Below are 19,576 nucleotides of genomic sequence, written 5' to 3' on the forward strand. Positions count from 1 at the left end.
AGCCCCTTTGTCTATGTTGCTTTCCCCAGGAACTTGGGCATGGGCATTCCTTTAGAAGCTACACATGATCCTCATTTCCCCCTCTGAAAACACACTGCCTGACCTGGTCAAGGAAGCTGGAAAACCAAGACAAAGTTGATGAAATCATGAGCAATCTCTCCTTTGTATCAGAGGATGGCGAATCCAATAGGTAGAAGGGCTGTCCACAAGTTAGAACAGTACAGAGCATGCACAATTAAACCTCAGAGTGATTTTGTTCTCAACAAAAGCTGTCATTTGTGCCAATGAGCTATTACCAAATGTTTTAATACCATATTTAGAGATGGAGGTTCAAAATATTCTTTTTGTAAAATCTGAAGTGACAAGGAGACAAGTGTGTCACATGAGCAAGACGAGCTGAGTTCAACATTGTAATCAAACTGAAGCTTATAAGCAAACTGTCTAAAACATACACTAATTATGGTGGTGAAGACAAGGACTCTCAAATGGGAAACCATTGTCATTAGGAACCACCACTGCAGTTTTTGGTACTTCATTTATTTGGCTAACTCAAGATTTTCATTTCTGCCTCCATTGGTTTTCCAAGATCTAGAAACAGCATCACATCGACAGTTTCCCCTATCACATAGGACTCATTCAACACCAGGACTGGGGCTTATGCGTACTGACACCAACAGAGGGCTGGGGTCTGGTGCCTCAAAGGCAGAAATCTCTGGGTTCTCGTTGGCCCTAGGATGAGGGTGCCCCCCCACCTCACCTTCTGGAGCCTGGGCCCATGCCCCCTATCTCTTGAACCATCCAGAATACAGCCCCTTGCCTGCAGATGCTCCAGGCTTCCAGTGCCCCGAGGCCATGGGACTCCTTCCCTCAGGTTGGTGAGGACCAGGCACAGCCGAGGGAGGTTATGAAGGATTCACTTGGGAGCAGGAGGGCAGGAAACACAGCACAGAAGGGCTGTGCTGTCCTAGAACAGCAGGAGCCAGAGGACAGATCCACCATGTGCCCACACTTTGGCTCTAGGTTTGAGAAACAGGCTTTCTGCAGAAGCCACTCTGGGGTACAGCCAACAAACTGTGGGGTGATGAATGACAGAGCTGACTTTGATGCATTTGGGGTGTCAGAGGAAAATAAAATGGATTTCAGCATGTGCTCAACCTTCAGATACCATCTTCCAGCCCCTCAGACCTATTTGGACCTGGGCTTCCACCCATCATTACCCACAGACTGGGAGCCTTCTCTTTCCTGAGTCATACCTTCTTTCCAAACTGTCCTCCCTGGTCACCATTCTGGCTCCACCGCCAGTGGCCAAAGCCTTCAGGCCCCAGCAGTGCCCTGCAGCCCAGCACACATGTCCCACTAACACCTCCACATGGCTAGGCCCCAAATCCAGGAGCCCTCTGCCCACCTTTCACTTCCTCCCTCAGCTCCTGCATCTCTTCCACACACCCCCACCATCTTCCCCGGTGAAGTCCCACATGGCCTCTGTTCTCAAGTCCTGAACTTTGTCATTCACAACAAATAATATCCCAAGTAGGTGCATCCAGAACAACTTGGCATAAAGTCCAAATATCCGCCCAGGCCTCAGTGTGCCTCAGAACCTCCCCACTCACCTCCTCCTCCCTCTGAAGGGCAGGTTTCTCTCCTGTCCATCAAGGTGGGCCCTCATCCCCTCTGTCTCTGTCTCTTCTCTAGGTGCCAGTTATCAATTATTCCCTGCTGCCCTTGGGTTTCATCTTACCCCTCTCCTACTGTCTCCTCAGGCTGTCCCATCCAATATAGAACTGACAGTGTTCCTTGGACTCTGACAACCACTTGAGATGTGCCCCTTCCCTAGCTCTCTGCCAGAGACCTCACTTCTCTGCCCATCATCCCTCTAGGTTTACCTTTGTTCAGCCTCACAATTGAATGCCTTCACAGGTTGGTGGGCAAGAGATGCTTCCACAAAGGGGAGGTTTTCCTTAGGGGTCCTTTGAAGATGGCCCATCATTTCATGTCATTTCCTTCTTAGTGCTAATGAAACATGCACAGGGTAAAACTAAAAATCACCATAAGTGGGCAGACCCTCCTGTTTGGAGGATCCACTTTTCCCTCAGTTCCTGGGTCCCCAGCAGTCTTGTGGTCAGAAAGCTATATGACTGAGCTCTGGCACAGCCTGTGGGTGGTGGTCTGATGTCAACTACCAGACCTGGCCCATGCAACTCCCATTTTATACTCACTCTCATGTGTTAAAGATGGTAGGAGCCCCATTGGTCTGATCTCCTTGGTGCCTGTGTGAGCCTGGCCAATCAGAACAGCCAGATATGACCCTCTATTGTGGTTAAACCCTAGGCTTTCAGGGTTCACCTGTCACAATGGGTACTGATACCTCAACTACTTTGCTCAAATTCCTCCTCCCAGCTTCCTCCCCTCCTACACCACACCTTGCTTCCAGATACCCCTTTGTCTAGACTCAACCCTCCAAGGATATGCTCCTTTCATCTATGGAGTGTGGGGGTAAAGGGCACAGGAGAGGCGCCTGCGAGTTCCAGAGTCAACATACACCCTTTCAGGTTGTGGCCAAAGGCAGCCACTGTCCTTCCACATGTGAGTTGAACAAATTATCATCAAGAACACAGGCAAGCCCACTTTGATGGGCTTGCTTACCCATGCCTCCAGGGGACCCAGAAGGCCATCTTCTTACCTACAGTTTTAAATGTAAGACCACAAAACAAGGAAATGCATTCACATGGGTATGATAAATAAAGGTTGACATATGACATGAGAGGGAGGGAAATACTTTTCTTCTAACCCAGAAGTTCCACCAGTCTGCAGGAAGACAAAATAGTGCTTCCCTGGCATCTGTGGCCAGCTTCTGGGCCTGGGTGTGCTCGGGGCTCTCTTTACCAGATGTCACTTCCTGTCCATAGGACAGACAGTCATCACCTGTGTATCTACTTAGTTGCTACAGCACAGAGCACAGGAAAGCCAGTTTTCAGGGGTGGGTGGCTCACCCTCCCACTGAAACCTGCGACTGCACCTACCTGGGGATGTGAAAGGGAAGAAGATGGATGGAGTCCTGCCCTACAGGGTGCTCTCTGGTTGAGTGCATGCCAACAATCCCTATACCTGGGTGGGCACAGAGCCTGGTGGGAATGAGGAGGAAGCCCTTACCCCAGCAGGGGCAGAGGCCTTTCACAGAGGGCCATGGGAGCTGGCCATGAGGGTGTGGGGCTCAGCCTCAGGAGCTACGTGAGTGAAGACTGGAAGTGAGACAAAGGGATGCCCATCTCCTCTTCAACTGTGTCCTCAGCCTGGTGGGAGGTGGGCCCACACAGCCATGGAATCCAGGGCAAGTGGGACAGGCAATGGCAGGCAGCTGTGAAGGGACAAGTGTGTATGCCCTGCATGCTCTGTAGTCCATTGAGGGAAATGAGACCCAGCAGAGGTACACAGCTGGGAGAGGAGGTGCTGATCGGCCTGGGACAGTGTCAATAAAAGGATATCTGGGCACATTCCAAAATCCAGGAACAAGGCAACCCCATTCTTCCTGCTGCTTCGAGACAGCCAGTCCTCATGTCAGGCCCCCTCTAAACATCACGTGGTTTGTCATTAAAGTTAAAAACCAGTCCAACCCCATTTCTCCCCATGCTCTGCCTCTCCTTTGTGTGCCTCCAAGTTCCCCAAACAGCTTCTGGCTCTGGACAATCACTGCATGTTGTTGGATCCAGAAAATGGCTCCTGGCTAATTCTTGTGCTGATTTCCTGATAAGCTGTCATTCCCACAGTCAAACATTTATTAAGCATCCACTGTGTGCACTTTGCTAAGAGCTAAGGATGTCAAAAAGGAACAAAAAAAGTTCCTGTCTTGAAGGATTTCAGTCCAATCAGGGGAGTGAAGAAGTTTAAGAAATGCTGGAAGCCCTGTGCCTTGACATGAACAGGGTCTTATCTTAGGGCTTGGGGAATGGCTTCATAGAGTGAGGACCATTTGAGTAGGGTTTCGAAGGATGAAGAGGAGTTCTACGGGTCCTTGCACAAAGGCCCTGTGCTAGGAAAGGCACTGTCAAAGTTTGGGTGGCTGGAATCTCAGGTGCCTGGAGACAGTCTGCTGCCACTATGCTAGGTGGGAGTTGCAAAGTCTGGTCTTGGCATCTAATGCAAGTTTGCGGATCACCAACCTGCAGGGCACCAAGCCCAGGGTGGGAGAGAAGGAGGAGGCTGGGTGCTGGGGCAGCAGCAGGACAGAGTAGATTTGAGAGAAATGCTATTCAAGCATGGTGTAGAGAGGCTAGTGTCAGGCACAGGACTAGATGTGCCCCGAACGAGGGAAGGGTTCTGCTCTTGGACACTTCCCAGCCTGAACTCATTCCCACAGTGGGCCATCTAAATGCCAAAGACCCCAAATTAGTGTCTCCAACACAGACCTCTGCCTTGAACTTGACCTCTGCATACCTGTTGCCTATCTGACAAGCCACTCAGATGTTTAACACACACCCCAGGCCCAGCCTGCTCAGAACTGGCCTCTTGGTCTCCATATGGCCCAGCCCACTTCACCCTCCATATCCATGGTAATTTCATTCCTCCAGTTGCTCAGACCATAAGTGGATGTCTTGTACTTTTCACAGCCTCATATCAGCACTTCCTGCTGGTTCTACTAACTATAGCAGCTGATGCTTTTCGCTACCTCTGCGGCTACCACCGTGCCCTGTGCCAGCCTCATAGCTCAGCTAGAACAGTGCAATAGCTTCACAATCTATTTCCACTCTTGCCACACACACTCCCACCCCCCTGTACTCAATCTTTGCTCAATGCTGGTGCCAAAGTGATCCACATAAAACTTATGTTAGATTATCAAGCTCAAAAGTTCTTCACCAGTTTCCTATTTAACCTAAAACAAAAGCAAAAGTTCTTAAAGAGGCCTTCAAGCGCCTACATGTTTTGAACTTATTCACCTTACCTTATCTCCTACTACTTGTCCCCCTGATCACTCAGTTCCAGCCACTCAGCCTTTCCTGCTGTTCCTCAAGCATGCCTGGCACATTCCTGCCTCAGGACCTTTGCACTGGCTGTCCCCTCTGTCTAGAATGCTCATCAAACACTCCTCTTTCCCTTCTGTTTTATTTTTTCTTCATTGCAGTTATCACTTTCTAAGGACTTGTGTATTTGTTATCTGTCCCCCCACACTAGAAAGCGGGTATCTCCATAAAGAGAGGAGTATTTTTCTGATATGCTGAGTGGTGAGAGCAGTTCTCTGACAAGCAGTGATGGTGTGTTATGCCTTAAATTATACTATATATTTGTTATATCTGAGAAAGATGATCAGAGATAGAACTGCTGGGAACTGACCACAGAGTGGATTGAAAGTGAGGGAGAAAAGGGGATCAGAGAGAACCAAGGCGTGGTTTGGGAAACTGAGTGATGTCATCCAGTGTGGCAGGAGGCAGAGGAGCTGAGACAGTAGGGGGACCAGGTGATGCCAGAGGGATTAGTGCCCCATCAGCCGGTCACAGACCTGAGGCAAATGTCAGGGCAGTGGCAGGCTGGAGAGCCTGCTGCCCGTGGGCCATAGGCCCAGGCTGTTCTTGAGGAGCTTCCTGGAGTAGAGACACCCACATGGCCTCCATCCAGGGAAGAAGGAACCAAAGGCCCGGCTCTCCCACAGCCCTGCCTGCCCTGGCCCATGGAGGGCACGCGGTGGCCAGACATGGGAATGGGCACTCAGAAAAACAGACTGCTGCACACACATGTAAAAATTCCTGCAGGTACTCCATTCCTTTCAACTGGGGTCACCAAAAGAAAGGGGCCCCTTGAGAATGTCTGCTCATGCACCCAAGGCCACATGTCCCCTCAGAGGCATCTCATGCTATCTTCCATGGGCCAGCTTAAGGGGAAACTATGCTTTTACTGCCACTGAAATTCTATTTTGCTTTTACACCCAAAACATGGACTTGACAAGCCACAGAGAGGGAGCCCTGAAACTCTTGGATCTTCAGGACACTGTGATACCTACTGTTCCTGCAGCCATGGTTGCAGAAGGTAGGAGAAAACCATCCAGCTCTTTCTCTCTAGGTCCTGGGGTTATCTTACCGGAAAGACCCACTGGTGCATTGCTCTTGTGGAGCAGACCCTCGTGGGCCCAGAAGCTATGTCAATTATTCTATGCCCCTACATGCACTCCCCATTTCTAAGTCCAGCAGAGGCAGCCTGACATACAGCTCACTGCATGCTTCAACCTCTGCCGTCTCAAGCAGATTCTATTTCTATGTGGATGTATGCACATGCATGCTCTACTAGGCAAGAACTTTTGGGTTACTTGATGTGCATAAGAGTTTTCCCTGAAACTTTTTTTTTTCCAGAAGAGCCCTCAGGCATTCCGTGGCACCAAGTCATGCCTGCTTTGGAAGTCTAAAAACCCCTCCCCTTCAATGTATGCCTGCCTACAGCAGGAAAGCCCAGGTAGGGGTTGGGTGGCTGAGCCCCAGTGCCCCCAGTGCACAGTACCATCCAATCAGGCTTCACATTTCTTATTGGCTGAATAGGGTGGATGGCTGTAACAGCACTGAAAAGCTATGCAAATATAAGCAGTCAATGTAATTGATGAAAACACCTGGGAATAATTAGTTATACTTCGAATCACCAATTGGTCAGTAAGAGCTTCCCTGGGGGAACCCGCTACTCATCTCTTCTCCCATGCCAAATCCAAAGGCAGCAGAGAGGTTCCCTCCTCTGCCCAGAACAGAATAGCATCATAGGAAGCATGTGCCAGCTGTTGGGACAGGTATTCCACACCCTCTTCCTTCTCTGCCTGTCCTCACCTTACAGACTCTGGCCCATCTTCAGCACAGAATGGCCGCCCTTCACTGTCCTCACCTTGGACAGTTAGGGGAGGTTGGAAGGGATTCCACGCTCCCTCCCCCAAGCCCTCCCCAACTTGCTGCCAGAAAGGAGGTAAAGCATCTGTTTCTGTGTGCACATGTGGGGTGGGACATATGAGCGAGCACGAGGGTGGACTCCCTCTCTGTGACCATGTCACCTGGGAAGCCAACCAGATATACACCAACCATGAAGAGTGGCTAATAAGTTTAGACATTGAACTCAGCAGAAGTAAAGTGCCATCTCATCATCTGGTAATTCTGGAGGTCTTTCTTAGTTAACTGCTGGTGATCCAGGTCTCCCCATCGTCCTACCTGAATGACTGATTTTCTGAGTACGAAGGCAGAACCCAACACTTGTGCTCACTGCATGTCATCATTCTTTTCAACTGTGCTCCCAGCCTATTATGGTCTTTGGGTCTTAGTGCCAGCCCCATGGAGACACTTTCCTCACAGACAAGCATCACAGACAGATTTCCTAATGTATGTTCTATATCTCCATGCAACCCCCCCACCCCTCAACTGAGGCTTGGAGCAGAATGAGCAGAGCACCATCCTGCATCCTGTCTCTGCGTCTCTCTGGACTGAGGCTGATTCCCAGGAATGCACCTGATGAACAGCTTTCTAGTGAGCTACCTCTCCTGTCCTGCAGCATGGGAATGTCCACACTTCTTGTCTTGTTGACATTACCCAACTGAAAATCTGGCTGAGCACAGGAAACTGTGGGGCTGCTGTACCTGCACAGAAATAGGGGCACGTCTGCCTTCAAAGAGCTCCTACCTGCACTGGGAAGTGAAAATGAGCACTTGTGCAAAAACACTCAGAAATATGAGGGCAAATATGGTCAATGGCATAGAGATCTTCAGGAAACATGTGAATGGACCAATGAGCAATTATACATTTAACAAATATTTATAATAGCAGAGCAACAACAGAGATGGCCCTTATGAGCCAACCTCATGCCAGTTCTGGTCTGTGCACTCTGTTACTGTTTTTGAGGCCTTGCAACTATCCCCATGAGGTCCATGTTACTGCCCTCAGATGAGTGAAGAAACAGGCTCAGAAATGTTAAGAAATGTGCCAAAAGTCACACGTCTAATGCATGGTGTTGAGCCCAGTGGGGTCTATCTCTGAAGCCTATGGTGCTCTGAGCTGCCCCAAGGCCCATTCACGTCCTACCACTGGGGTTGCCATGGCCTGTGAGAAATAGGCCCTGCTCTTGGTGGATGACCTGAGGTCCATACTAAGGGCAGATGCCAAGCATGCCATCTTGGAGTCTGTGGAAAAGGAGAATGCAGGCTCTCCAGTGGGGGTACTCACACTGCATGGTGGAACAGCAAAGCCAGACCTAGCCATGCCAGGATGTGAGGAGGGCAGCATGCCACACATGTTCCTATAGCACATTCATCCCACAGCAGGTAGCGCTGAGCCCCCACACTCAGAAGAAGGGGGCTCCCTTGCCCCCTGGGCCTGAGGAACTCTCTGAGATTGAATCACTCTGAAAAATGAAAATGATGACAATTATTCTGCTCCCTCAAGACTTGAGGCACAGAAGGAAGGCCACATCACTGTCATGTGTTTGGGTTTATTCTCCACCGGCAAGAGCAATGCCAGCTCCTCTCTTGGTCCTGGGTGGACACAGTGAGAGCACCCCGCACAGCAGTTATCTCACAAACAGGCAGGTGTCTGCCATGTGCTCTTGTCCCAGTGTGAGGATGGCTGTTGGACAGTGAAGGCTCAGGAAACAAACAGGTAGAAAAGAACATGGAGGTAGGCTCAAGACACAGGGCCAGAGGCGGGGGGCATACAAAGAGGAGCTTGAAAGGCATCGAGGAAGTCAAAGGTGTGGAAGGGAAGTCACATAGGAGTGGTGAAGAGTTGTGGGTGAAGGAGCCAGGAGCAGGCAATCAGTGCCTGAGACGAGGGAGCCCAGATTGCCAATGGAGATACAGTGGCAGCCAGGCCCCTGGGTACTACGGGGAGTATAGATGACAGGGTTACTTCTGCAGAAATATACAGATATTTCCACAGACAGGACCACCTTCTCAGAAGACAGGCTGTCAGTAGCTCAAGGCCAGGCCAGCTCCACCCCGGTTTTATGCCATCTGCCCCACTGCGCCTGGTTGGCAAGCCCAGGGTGAAGAAATAGCCCTGGTTAGGAGAGGACTGTATAATCTACAGAGCAAAAGTGCTCATTCACTTCTCACAGATCCACCTGGGTCAAGCACCAGGGTAGGAACTTCCCCAATGGGAAGCTCAGGTTCAAACCCTGCAGAAGACCAGAACTCCAATCACTCAGATCTCAAAGGCCTGCTCAGCAACCTGGAAGGAAGACAGCCTGAACTCTGCAAGCCCCGGAATCTACTCCCAAGGGTATGATGGGGCCACAGCCACTCAAGCACTTCAAAAGGGATTTGGTATAGAAACAATGAAACACCGTTTCAGGAAATACCCATTTGGGGCTTCTTGTCTTCAATGGTTGCTGAGTAAGAAGCCAAGAGTCTGTTCCAGAATAGATTCCTTAGTGTGATGGTGAGGTGCTAGGCTCTGCACGGGCCACAGCCTGCCCAGGAAGCAGCAGGACCCAGAGGAGCAAGGTGCCTGCCCATGCCTGCTTTGGGCATGCTCTACCATTGCTCCTGGGAGGAGACTAGCACTGGAGCCTCAAGGGCCCTCAGGGCATCCAATCAAGAGGAAACAAACAAAGGGTAAGATAGCCATGTTCAGAGCAGGGCAAGACTGTCCCCTGAGGTGTAAGGCTTGCAGGGCTTCTGGGCCAGAAGGATGCAGGAACCTGCCTATGTCCTAAGGGACAAGTGTTTGAAGGCATGTCTCCAGTAGCCAGACCCTGGGAAGTCTGCCCTTTGAGTATGTCTTTGGAACTGAGGAGAACCCTCAGAGAGCCCCACTCTCTGGTTTCCCAGTCCCAAGCCCAAGCTCTCAACCCCCCTGACTTCCAGGGCAGCTGCTGGGCTGCTTCTGCATGGGGTGTCAGTGTGACTTGCCTTGGGGTTCCTATGAGATTATGTCTTAGCTTCTTAAACTGTGCTTTAAAGAAAAATGCACAACCTTAACTGTGCATCACTCTACGGCTGCACACAACTGTTAACCACACCTGAGATGAAGGTTTCAAACACCTCCACATCCCAGAGGACTCCCTGTTCCTGCTTCCCATCAATCTCCCCATAGAGGTCCCACTGCTCTGCTTTCTGTCTCCCTGGAGTAGCTCTGCCTGCTTTTGAACTTCCTAAAAGTAAAAATCATATGTACCCTTTTGTGTCTGGCTTCTTTCCAAAGATCTGTCTGTGAGATTCAGCCATGCTTTTAAATGCAGTTGTCTTTTGTTCATTTTCTCTGCTGGATAGTATTACATTGTATGGACATACCATCCTCCATTCATTCATTCCACTGCTGAGTGAAATCTGCATTGTTTCCGGTTTGGGACCATCATAACAGTTTCTGTAAGCATTTCCGCATAAGTGTTTGAGCATCCTTAGAGGTCTGCCTGGGGAAAAATAGTTCCAATGGCTACAAATGTCTGGGAGGCCAGATTTTTCACTGCTAGACTGCACCATATGTGTTACTCATGCATTGAGTTCTTTGATCTTAACCAGGAGGATAAAGAACATTCCCCTGGAAACTGAGGCAAATGCACAAATGGAAGCCTACAAGGGTTTTGGGGAATTTTGCCTCTTTCAGTATACTAGGGAGGGGTGTGGATGTGGATGTGAGCTTTCTGTGTGAGAATGTGTGTCAGAGTGTGTATAGGCACTGTGTGTGTGTGGGGGGGTGCTTACTGTGATTGTATGAAATGGCCTCAGAATCTTCAGGGAAGTTTATTCAAAATAACATGAGAGAACCACTAGTCCAGAGCATTTAGGGAAAGGAGAGGAAATGAGGCTAGAAAAACAGATGAGGGTCAAACTGTAAAGAGTCATGAATGCCTTAGGATAGCATTTGGACTTTATCCTGTAGATAAAAGGAATCAGCAGATGTGTTTAACAAACACTTAGTGGCACCCACACACCACTTAGTAGGTGTGGCAAAGCTAGCTGAGTCACCTACCAGCACATGGAGCCCACACCAGGCTGAGTGAACTACAGTTTCCTAGTGAGGGACATCTGGGGGCAGGGCAGTGAAGGGCTAAGTCTAGAGCAAACAACCTATGCTCATATTCCACTTATCAGCGGAGGACCTTTCTGTGCCTCTATTGGCTCATCTGTAAAGTGGGGACACTCCTGGCTTTCATATGCCTAGGTTGTTGAGAAAATTAAATGAGAAAGTACTGAGAAGTGTTTGGCATGCAATAAGCATGCAGTAAGCATCAGCTGAAACAACTATATGGATGACTCAGTGATTAATAGATGAAGGGTGTGTTGGCTCACGGGCATATACACGTGACTTGTACTGACTTGCGCAAGATGGGCAAACACTCCTGCACACACACAAATAGCCCATAGCAAACAGGGTTTCCAGGGCAAACATTCTAAGATGCTCCCAACTCAACCACTGTCCATAACGTACTAGAAACCGAGTGCTCCTCAGTTATAGAAAGAAGACAGGAAATTAATAGGCCCCAAAACATCTCTGCTTTAAGTTCTCGCAGGTGGACAAGCTGCTCGGTCACACGAGTCCTATGAGAACTGCAAATGGCCTGCCAGAGCCAGCATTCTTCAGCTGTGCTTGTGGGGACACGGGGAATGCTGGCTTCCCTGGGGCAGGGAGACCAGAGCGGCAAAACCTAGGAGAGGCCGGGAAAGTGGGGGCCAGCACAGCACTTCCACGAGAAATGGGGCAAGGCTGTGCCCGTGCCCTCCTTCCCTGCCCACACAGTGAGGTGGTCTGCAGCCAGGCCTGGGACACACAACCCGAGGGTCCGAGGCAACTCTCATAGCGCTGGCTCAGCGGTCTGGACAGAAACTCAACACAGTCCCCATCTTCTTCTCTAGGGAGAGGGGTCCTAGGCCAGGACCTCACCCCTGCTCCTCACGGTCTGCAGAAGCAGCATGGTGGAAGAGGAAGTGCATCTGCCAGCGTGACCTTACCTCCACATACAACAGGGGGAAGATCCCAATCTTGTCTCCCAGCATGCCTTCTGCCCAGTTGTCATCCACTCTTCTGATGACGGTCAGGATCTCGTCCTGGGGTCACCACACATACACGTGGACACGCAACAGAATACACACAACAAAAACAGAGACCAGTCAGTACTGCTGAAGCTCAGAAAAGATCCCAAGCGAGGATGCAGACAAAGGTTTATTATCCACTCTGGGATCTGACATACGAAAACAGTCTACCCTTATAGCTTCACCCAGGATCTCCCTCTTTCACTCTTATGTATTGATTACAGTTGCAAAAATCTGCAAATGGAAAAGTGTGACAATTTATAATATAGCTAGTATTTTAAAACTCATGTTCCTATTATTTATTTACTGAAAGAAAATTATTTTGAATAAAAATAAATTTAGCGAAGTATAAAGCTTTTTAAATTTCTGACTCCATCCATGAACAAAAAAACGACCCAATCCAATTCCATTTATTTAGAATTGTGTACAAAAAGCTTTGGATAACCCTCTTAAATTCTTCGGCAATGCAGACAATGCAAGTGTTGATGCACAAAGTGGAAACAGATGGAAAGAGAAAGGAAGAGGCATGAAGCACGGAGGAAGAGGAGCCTTCTGGGGAGACTGGCAGACCAGTAGTTGTGAGGAAAGATATGTTCAGAGTGCCTTCACAGGTGACAGGAGCTGCAGGGACAAATGACAGGTGGTGCAGAGAGGAGGACGAGAGAGAGAAAGCACGGAGCAGTGATGAAGAACAAAAGGGGGGAATCATGAGGAGACAGGACTGGGGAAGGGATACAACACAGGCTGCAGCAAGCCTCAAGAAGGCCGGACAGGGGCATCACAGGCAAAACTGGCACCTACACAAGGGGTCTGTGGCTGGCCTCTGTTTCCTCACCAATGTCCATCCTTCTTTCAGCACATAGGATGTATAAGAGACCCCCCCCCACACACACATACTGTCGGCCTAACCACCCTCTTCCTCTGCCCTTCCACATCACACCTTCCTGTCATTTGTCCCTCAACAATCTGCTAGGAGACCAGCTGACCTATCTAGGATTTGGGCTAAGGAGCTGATGGCCAGCCTAATGGGGTAACCCCTACTGGATCTGAGGGTACCATCTGCCTTTCTGATGAGTTTTCAACACTTTGCTGTGAAGCAAAAATATGGGACTTGTAGGGTTCTCTCAGGTCAGAGGGACATAGGCCAGAACACTTCATGGAGTCATCCCCAAGGCTGGCTTCCCTATAAGCTAAGAGACCACACAGTTTTGGGTATTCATCTAGGTCACGGTAGAGTGACCTAATGCAAATGGAACACATCTTTCATGGAACACAGGGTGAAAACAAAGACGAAGGTCTATCATGGGACGCTCCCCCACAGTCTGTTCCAAACCTCTCCTCACCTAGGGGCACAGAGTAGAGTCTAAGAGCCATCACATCCCTCATCTTCTCTGTCCTTACCTCCGGATTCCCAGCTTTGAAAAATTCCAAGTAACAAAATGATCTGTGATTTTAGGACATTTCTTCTCCTAACTGATACAAGCCAGAAAAATGCAATAAGGGAATGATATCATTGCATGTGTAGGTAGGTAGTTGGTTCTCAGGCTACAGAATGGTATTAATAAGGGTAGAATGTATGGGCTTTTCTGGTAACCAACAGGGCCAACATGGTGATAGAGAGATGAGGAGAGGTGTACAGACAGTGCCCCGAACTCCCATGCCTCGCTCACCTACAAGTTCACAAGCAAGAGAGCCATAGGCCTATGATGACCTCAACTCAGATTCAGCCAAGGGGATCATAGGACTTTGCTGATCATGCAAAGGGAAAGGTAACTGAAGGCTTACTACATGTCAGAGCTTTCGCAGTAACAAAATAACACATTAAAAAAAGACATTTCATTTTGTAACATTAAAAATAAGAATAACCAAGTTAATTTTGTTGTTTTTATTTTTAAAAAGAAAATACCATATTACTCACACTATTACTTAGGACTGGTCTACAAATTAGAGCCAAAGAAATAAAAGAATATAAAATAGATAGCATGAATACTAGAAAGCAGATATGTCATTTTTTATCTAGAAAAAAACAGTATCAATTAAAAATTAGAAGAATAAATTTGAGAAATATTGCTAATTTTAAAATAAATACATAAAAATCACTGGTTTACTCATCTACTGGCAATAATAAGATAGAAAATGTGATTAAAATTGGCTATTTTTAAAAAGTTTTCTGGTATACTACATATGCCAAAATTAATTACATAAATATTAAATATTTAAATGCTAGAAAAAATCTTGAATGCCCAAGAAGAAAATATAAATAGATGTTTAATCTTGAGCTGGGGAAGGTCTTTTAAAGTATGATAACAAAAATTTGGCTACACAAAAATGAAATTCTGTACAATAAAACCAGCAAAACAAAAAGGAAAATAGGCTAGAAAATACTTGGAGGATATATGACAAAGACTTAATATTCATATTATATAAAGACTTAAAGACCAATAGAACAAAAAGACAAATACCTTAAAGGAAAAACAGGCTAAAAGTAATACATCTCACACACACACACACACACACACACACACACACATACGCACACACACACACACAAAAGAAGAAAAAGAAAGGCAAATTGTCATTAAGCATATTTTTAAAAGTTATACCTCACAAATAAAAAATACAACTGTAAACAACAAGAACTCTCTCTTTCTTCTTTGTTCTATTTGGCCTATCAAATTAGCAAACAAAGAACATAAAGCCAACTCAGTGCCGGTCAGCATGCAGGGAATAGGCACATAATCATTTTGGGTGTAGATATAAATTTATGGCAGGCAGTTTGGCAATTTCTATCAAAGATCAAAGGCTGCATATCCACTGATCTAACTCTACCCTAGGAAATCAAAGATGTGCAAAAAGATTTATCTCTGAGAATGTTCATTACAGTGCTTGTTCAATAGATAAAAACTAAAGATAAATGTACAGCAAAAGAGGTTTGGTTTAATCAATTATGGTACTGTGCTCCAATACCATTCCCAACTCCAGCACTCTCTATCCACCCTGTCTTATGTAAGGAGGAAAGGGAAAAATGGAAACACACATATGGAGTTCACAATATAGAAGTACAGCCTCCTTAAAAGTCTGAGACCCAATAATAGGATGATAGGACTATACACTTCTTCCCCTCTCCCCAAACCACACCACCACATAACTAAAGGCCAATTTATAGCAATTCATTTCACCTGGCACATCATGTCTGGCTATCAAAAAAAATTACTATATATGCCAAAAGGCAAAACAAAACAAAAACCAAAAATACAGTTTGAAGTGACAGAGTAAGCATTAGAACCAGACTCAGACATAGCAGGGATGCTGGAACTAATTAATACACTAAGGTCTCTAATGGATTAGGTGGACAGAATGCAAGAACAGATGGGCAATGTAGTAGAGAGAAAGTCTAAGAAAGAACCAAAAAATGATGCTAGAGTACAAAGACACCATCATAGAAATGAAAAATATTTTGATAGGCTAATTAGTACCCTGAACATGGCTGAGGAAGGAATCTCTGACCTTAAGGGTATCTCAATAGAATCCTCCAAAACTGAAAAGCAAAGAGAATAAAGACTGAAAAAAAAAAAAAAAGAACAGGATATTCAAGGACTGTAAGATAACTACAGAACTACAAAAGGTGTAACATATCTATTATGGAAATATCAGATGAAGAAGAAAGAAAGAAAGGGACAGAAGAAATATTTGACACAACAACAACTAAGAATTTCTCCAAATTAATGTCAGACACCAAACTACAGATACAGAAAGTTCAGGGGACACTAACATAAATGCCAAAAAACCCTACCTCCTCATATCAAACTACTGAAAATCAAAGAGAGAGAAAACAGTGAAAGAGACCAGAGGAAGAAAATATCATACTTACAGATAAGCAAAAATAGGAATCACACCCAACTGCTCAAAAACCATGCCAGCAAGAAGAAGGTGTAGTAAAATATATAAAGTATTGAGAGAGCAAAACCCACCAGCCTAGAATTATGTATACTGAAAAATTATCCTTCAATAGTGAAGGAGAAATACTTTCTCAGACAAAAAAAAAAAAAAAAAAAAAAACCTGAGGGAATTTATTGCCAATAGACCCTGCCTTGTGAGAAGAAGTTCTTTAGAGAAAAGTATGTAGGTCAAAAACTTGAATCTATGTAAAGAAAAGAACTCTGGAGAAAAAAAATAACTGAAGGTAAAATAAAACTTTATTCTTATTCCTAATTGATCTAACTGAATAGTTTGTTCAAAATCAAGATAGCAACACTGTATTTGACTACATATGCTTATATACATATATATTATATATCATGTATATACTTATGTATAAATGAAATGAATGGCAGAATGATATAAGGGACAGGAGAGAAGATTTAGGATTACTTTGTTATTATAGAGTACTCATACTACTGTGAAATAACATGGTATTTTTTGAAAGTTTATTTACTTTCTTAAAATATTTTTAATGTTTATTTATTTGAGAGAGATAGAGAGAGCAGGAGCATGAGAGTATGGGGGAGGGGCAGAGAGAGAGGGAGACATAGAGTCCAAGCAGGCTCCAGGCTCTGAGCTGTCAGCACAGAGTCTGATGCAGGGCTTAAACTCATGAATTGTGAGATCATGACCTGAACTGAAGTTGGAACAAGTGAGCCACCCAGGTGTCCCTGAAAGTGAACATGATTAATTGCCAATGTATGTTGCAAACTCTAGGGCAACTACTAACATTTTTTTAAGGTACAGCTGACATGCTAAAAAAGGAGAGAAAATAGAATCACATAAATTTTTCAATTAAAACCATAGAAAGGAAAAAAAAAGAGAAGATAAAAATAGGAACAAAGATCAAAGACCACAAATAGAAAACAGAAATAAATATGATAAGTATTAACTCAAAAATATCAAATAATCCCTCTGAAAGTCAATGATCTAAATTCACAAACTGGAAGACACAGAATGTCACAATGGTTCAAAAAGCAAGACACAACCATATGTTGTCTACAATAAGCCCAGTATGAAGATACATGTGAATTAAAGGTAAATGAATGGAGAAACATATACCATGATAATACTAATCAAAAGAAAGTAGGAATAGCGACATTAATTTTGAACAAAGTATAATTCAGAACAAGTACTGTTTTTTGGGATAAATAAGGGGATTACATAATGAGAAAGGAGTTGATTCTCCAAGAAGACATAACAATCCTTAATGTATATGCATTTAACAACAGAAAGTCAAAATATCAGGCAAGACTTACTTAACTGCAAGGAGAAATAGATAAATTCACTATTATAGTTGGAGACTTCAATATCCCTCTATCAGAAATGGACAGATCCAGGAGACAGAAAAATCACTAAAGACATAGTTGAAGGCAACAACACCTATCAATCAACTGACTATAAGAGACATCTATAAATTACTTCATCTAAGAACAGTAAAATATACATTCTTTTCAAGCTCACATGGAGCATTCACCAAGATAGATCACATTAGGAGCCATAAACCCTAAAAAACTTAAAAGAATAGAAACCATACAATGTTGGTTCTCAGACCACAGTGGAATTAAACTAGAATCAATAACAGAAAGGTAACTGGAAAATTATAAAATACTTGGGAATTAAACAATACAATACTAAATAACATTTGGTTCAAAGAAAAAATATCAGGGAAAATTAAAAACTTTTTAATAAATGAAAATAAAAACAACTTGTCAAAATTTGTGGGCTGGGGGAAATTTATAACATTGAATATATATATCAGAAAAGAAGAAAGATCTAAAATCAATAATCTAACCTCCCACCTTAGAAAACTAGAACAAGAAAGAGCAAGTTAAATCCAAAGTAAGCAAAAAGAAAAAAAAACATTACAGAAAAGAACAGAAATCAAGGAAATTAAAAACAGGAAATTAATAAAGAAAATCAATAAAACAAATAATAAAAGAGATGGTTATTTGAAAAGATCAACAAAATTGATAAGTCTCTATCTAACCAGGCTAAGAAAAAAGAGAGGAGACACAAACTATTAATATCAATAATGAAAGAAAGACATTGCTAGAGATCTTAGACATTAAAAGGATAATAAAGTAATATTATGACAATTCCACAAATTTGATAACGTAAATGAAATGGACCAATTCCTTTAATGACATAATCTGCCAAAATTTATACAAGAAATAGAAAATCTGAATAGGCCTATATCTTTTACGGATTGAATCAATAATTAATAAATTTCCAAAACAGAAAGCACCAGGACCAGATGAAGTCACTAGTGAATTCTCCCATTTAAAGAAGAAATTTTGTCAAATTATCTAATAATCTCTTCCAGAAGGTAGAAGCATAGGGGCTACTTCCTAACTGATTTTATGAAGCTACCATTACACTAATACTGAAACCAGACAAAGACACAGCAGGAAAAGAAAACCACAGATTAATATTTCTCATAAGCATAGATGCAAAAACCCTCAATAAATATTAGCAAACTGAATCCAACAAAATATAAAAAGAATTATACAGCATGACCAATTGGGATTTATTCTAGACATGCAAGGCTGGTTCAACTTTCAAAAACCAATTAATGTAATTCATCACATCAACAAGCTAAAGAAGAAAAATCACATCCTCACATCAATAGATGCAAAAAAAGCATTTGACAAAATCAAACACTGATTCATGATTAAAAATAAATAGTGCTAAGCAAGTTAAGAATGGAGTGAAATTTTCCTCAACTTCTGAAGAACATTTACAAAAACATATAGCTAACATCATAATAGTGAGAAACAAGAAGCTTTCCTGCAAAGTTCAGGAATGAGGCAAATATTTTCCCCTCACCACAGCCTTTCAATATCATACTGGAAATCCTACCTAATGCAGTAAGACAAGAAAAGGAAATAAAGGGCATACAAATTAGGAAGAAAGAAATAAAGCTGTCTTAGTTCACAGATGATATAATTGTCTAAGTAGAAAATTTGAAAGAATCAACCAAAAAACCCTCCTGGAACTAATAAGCAATTACAGCAAGGCTGTGGGATGTAAGATTAATATATAAAAATTAAACACTTTTCCATATACTAGCAATAAATGGAATTTGACATTAAAAACACAATAAAAATTAGCACCTAAAAAATGGAATGCTTAGGGAAAAAATGAAATGCTTAGGTATAAATCTAACAAAATGCATACAAGAACTCTATGAAGAAAACTACAAAACTAATGAATAAAATTAAATAACAAAATAGAGAGATGTTCCATGTTCATAGATAGGAAGATTCAACACTTCAAGATGTCATGTTTTTTCAACTTCTAGATTGAATGCAATTCCATTCAAAGTCTCAGCAAGTTATTTTGTGGATATTGACAAGTTGATTCTAAAATTTATATGAAAAAGCAAAAGACCCAAAATAGCCAACACAATTTAAAAGAAAAGAACAAGGATTGACACTTCAGTACTACTAACAGTACTGAAGAGAGTATGGTATTGGTGACAGAATATAAAAACAGATTAGTGGAACATAATAGAGCATCCAGATTAGACACATATAAATATAGTCACCTTAACTTTGACAAAGGAGCACAGGCAATATAATGGAGAAAAGACAGTCTTTTCAACAAATGGTGCTG

The 19,576-nt window shown here is 44.0% G+C and overlaps 1 protein-coding gene and 1 long non-coding RNA gene across 2 annotated transcripts in view; one reads left to right on the forward strand and one right to left on the reverse strand.

Annotated features, from left to right (window-relative positions):
• The window catches only part of SH3RF3 (SH3 domain containing ring finger 3), a 383,052-nt gene that overhangs the window by 142,220 nt on the left and 221,256 nt on the right, over positions 1-19,576 (reverse strand). The window contains exon 3 of the mRNA XM_029937043.1: positions 11,897-11,992. Coding sequence (XP_029792903.1) covers positions 11,897-11,992 — 96 coding nt within the window. The remainder of the gene's footprint in view (positions 1-11,896; positions 11,993-19,576) is intronic.
• On the forward strand, positions 2,655-6,914 carry LOC115289685. Its single transcript, XR_003907758.1, has 3 exons — positions 2,655-2,694; positions 5,936-6,015; positions 6,802-6,914. It is a non-coding gene; the product is annotated as an uncharacterized LOC115289685 (long non-coding RNA).

The sequence above is a fragment of the Suricata suricatta genome, chromosome 4 (assembly GCF_006229205.1).
Source record: "Suricata suricatta isolate VVHF042 chromosome 4, meerkat_22Aug2017_6uvM2_HiC, whole genome shotgun sequence".
Lineage (NCBI taxonomy): Eukaryota > Metazoa > Chordata > Mammalia > Carnivora > Herpestidae > Suricata > Suricata suricatta.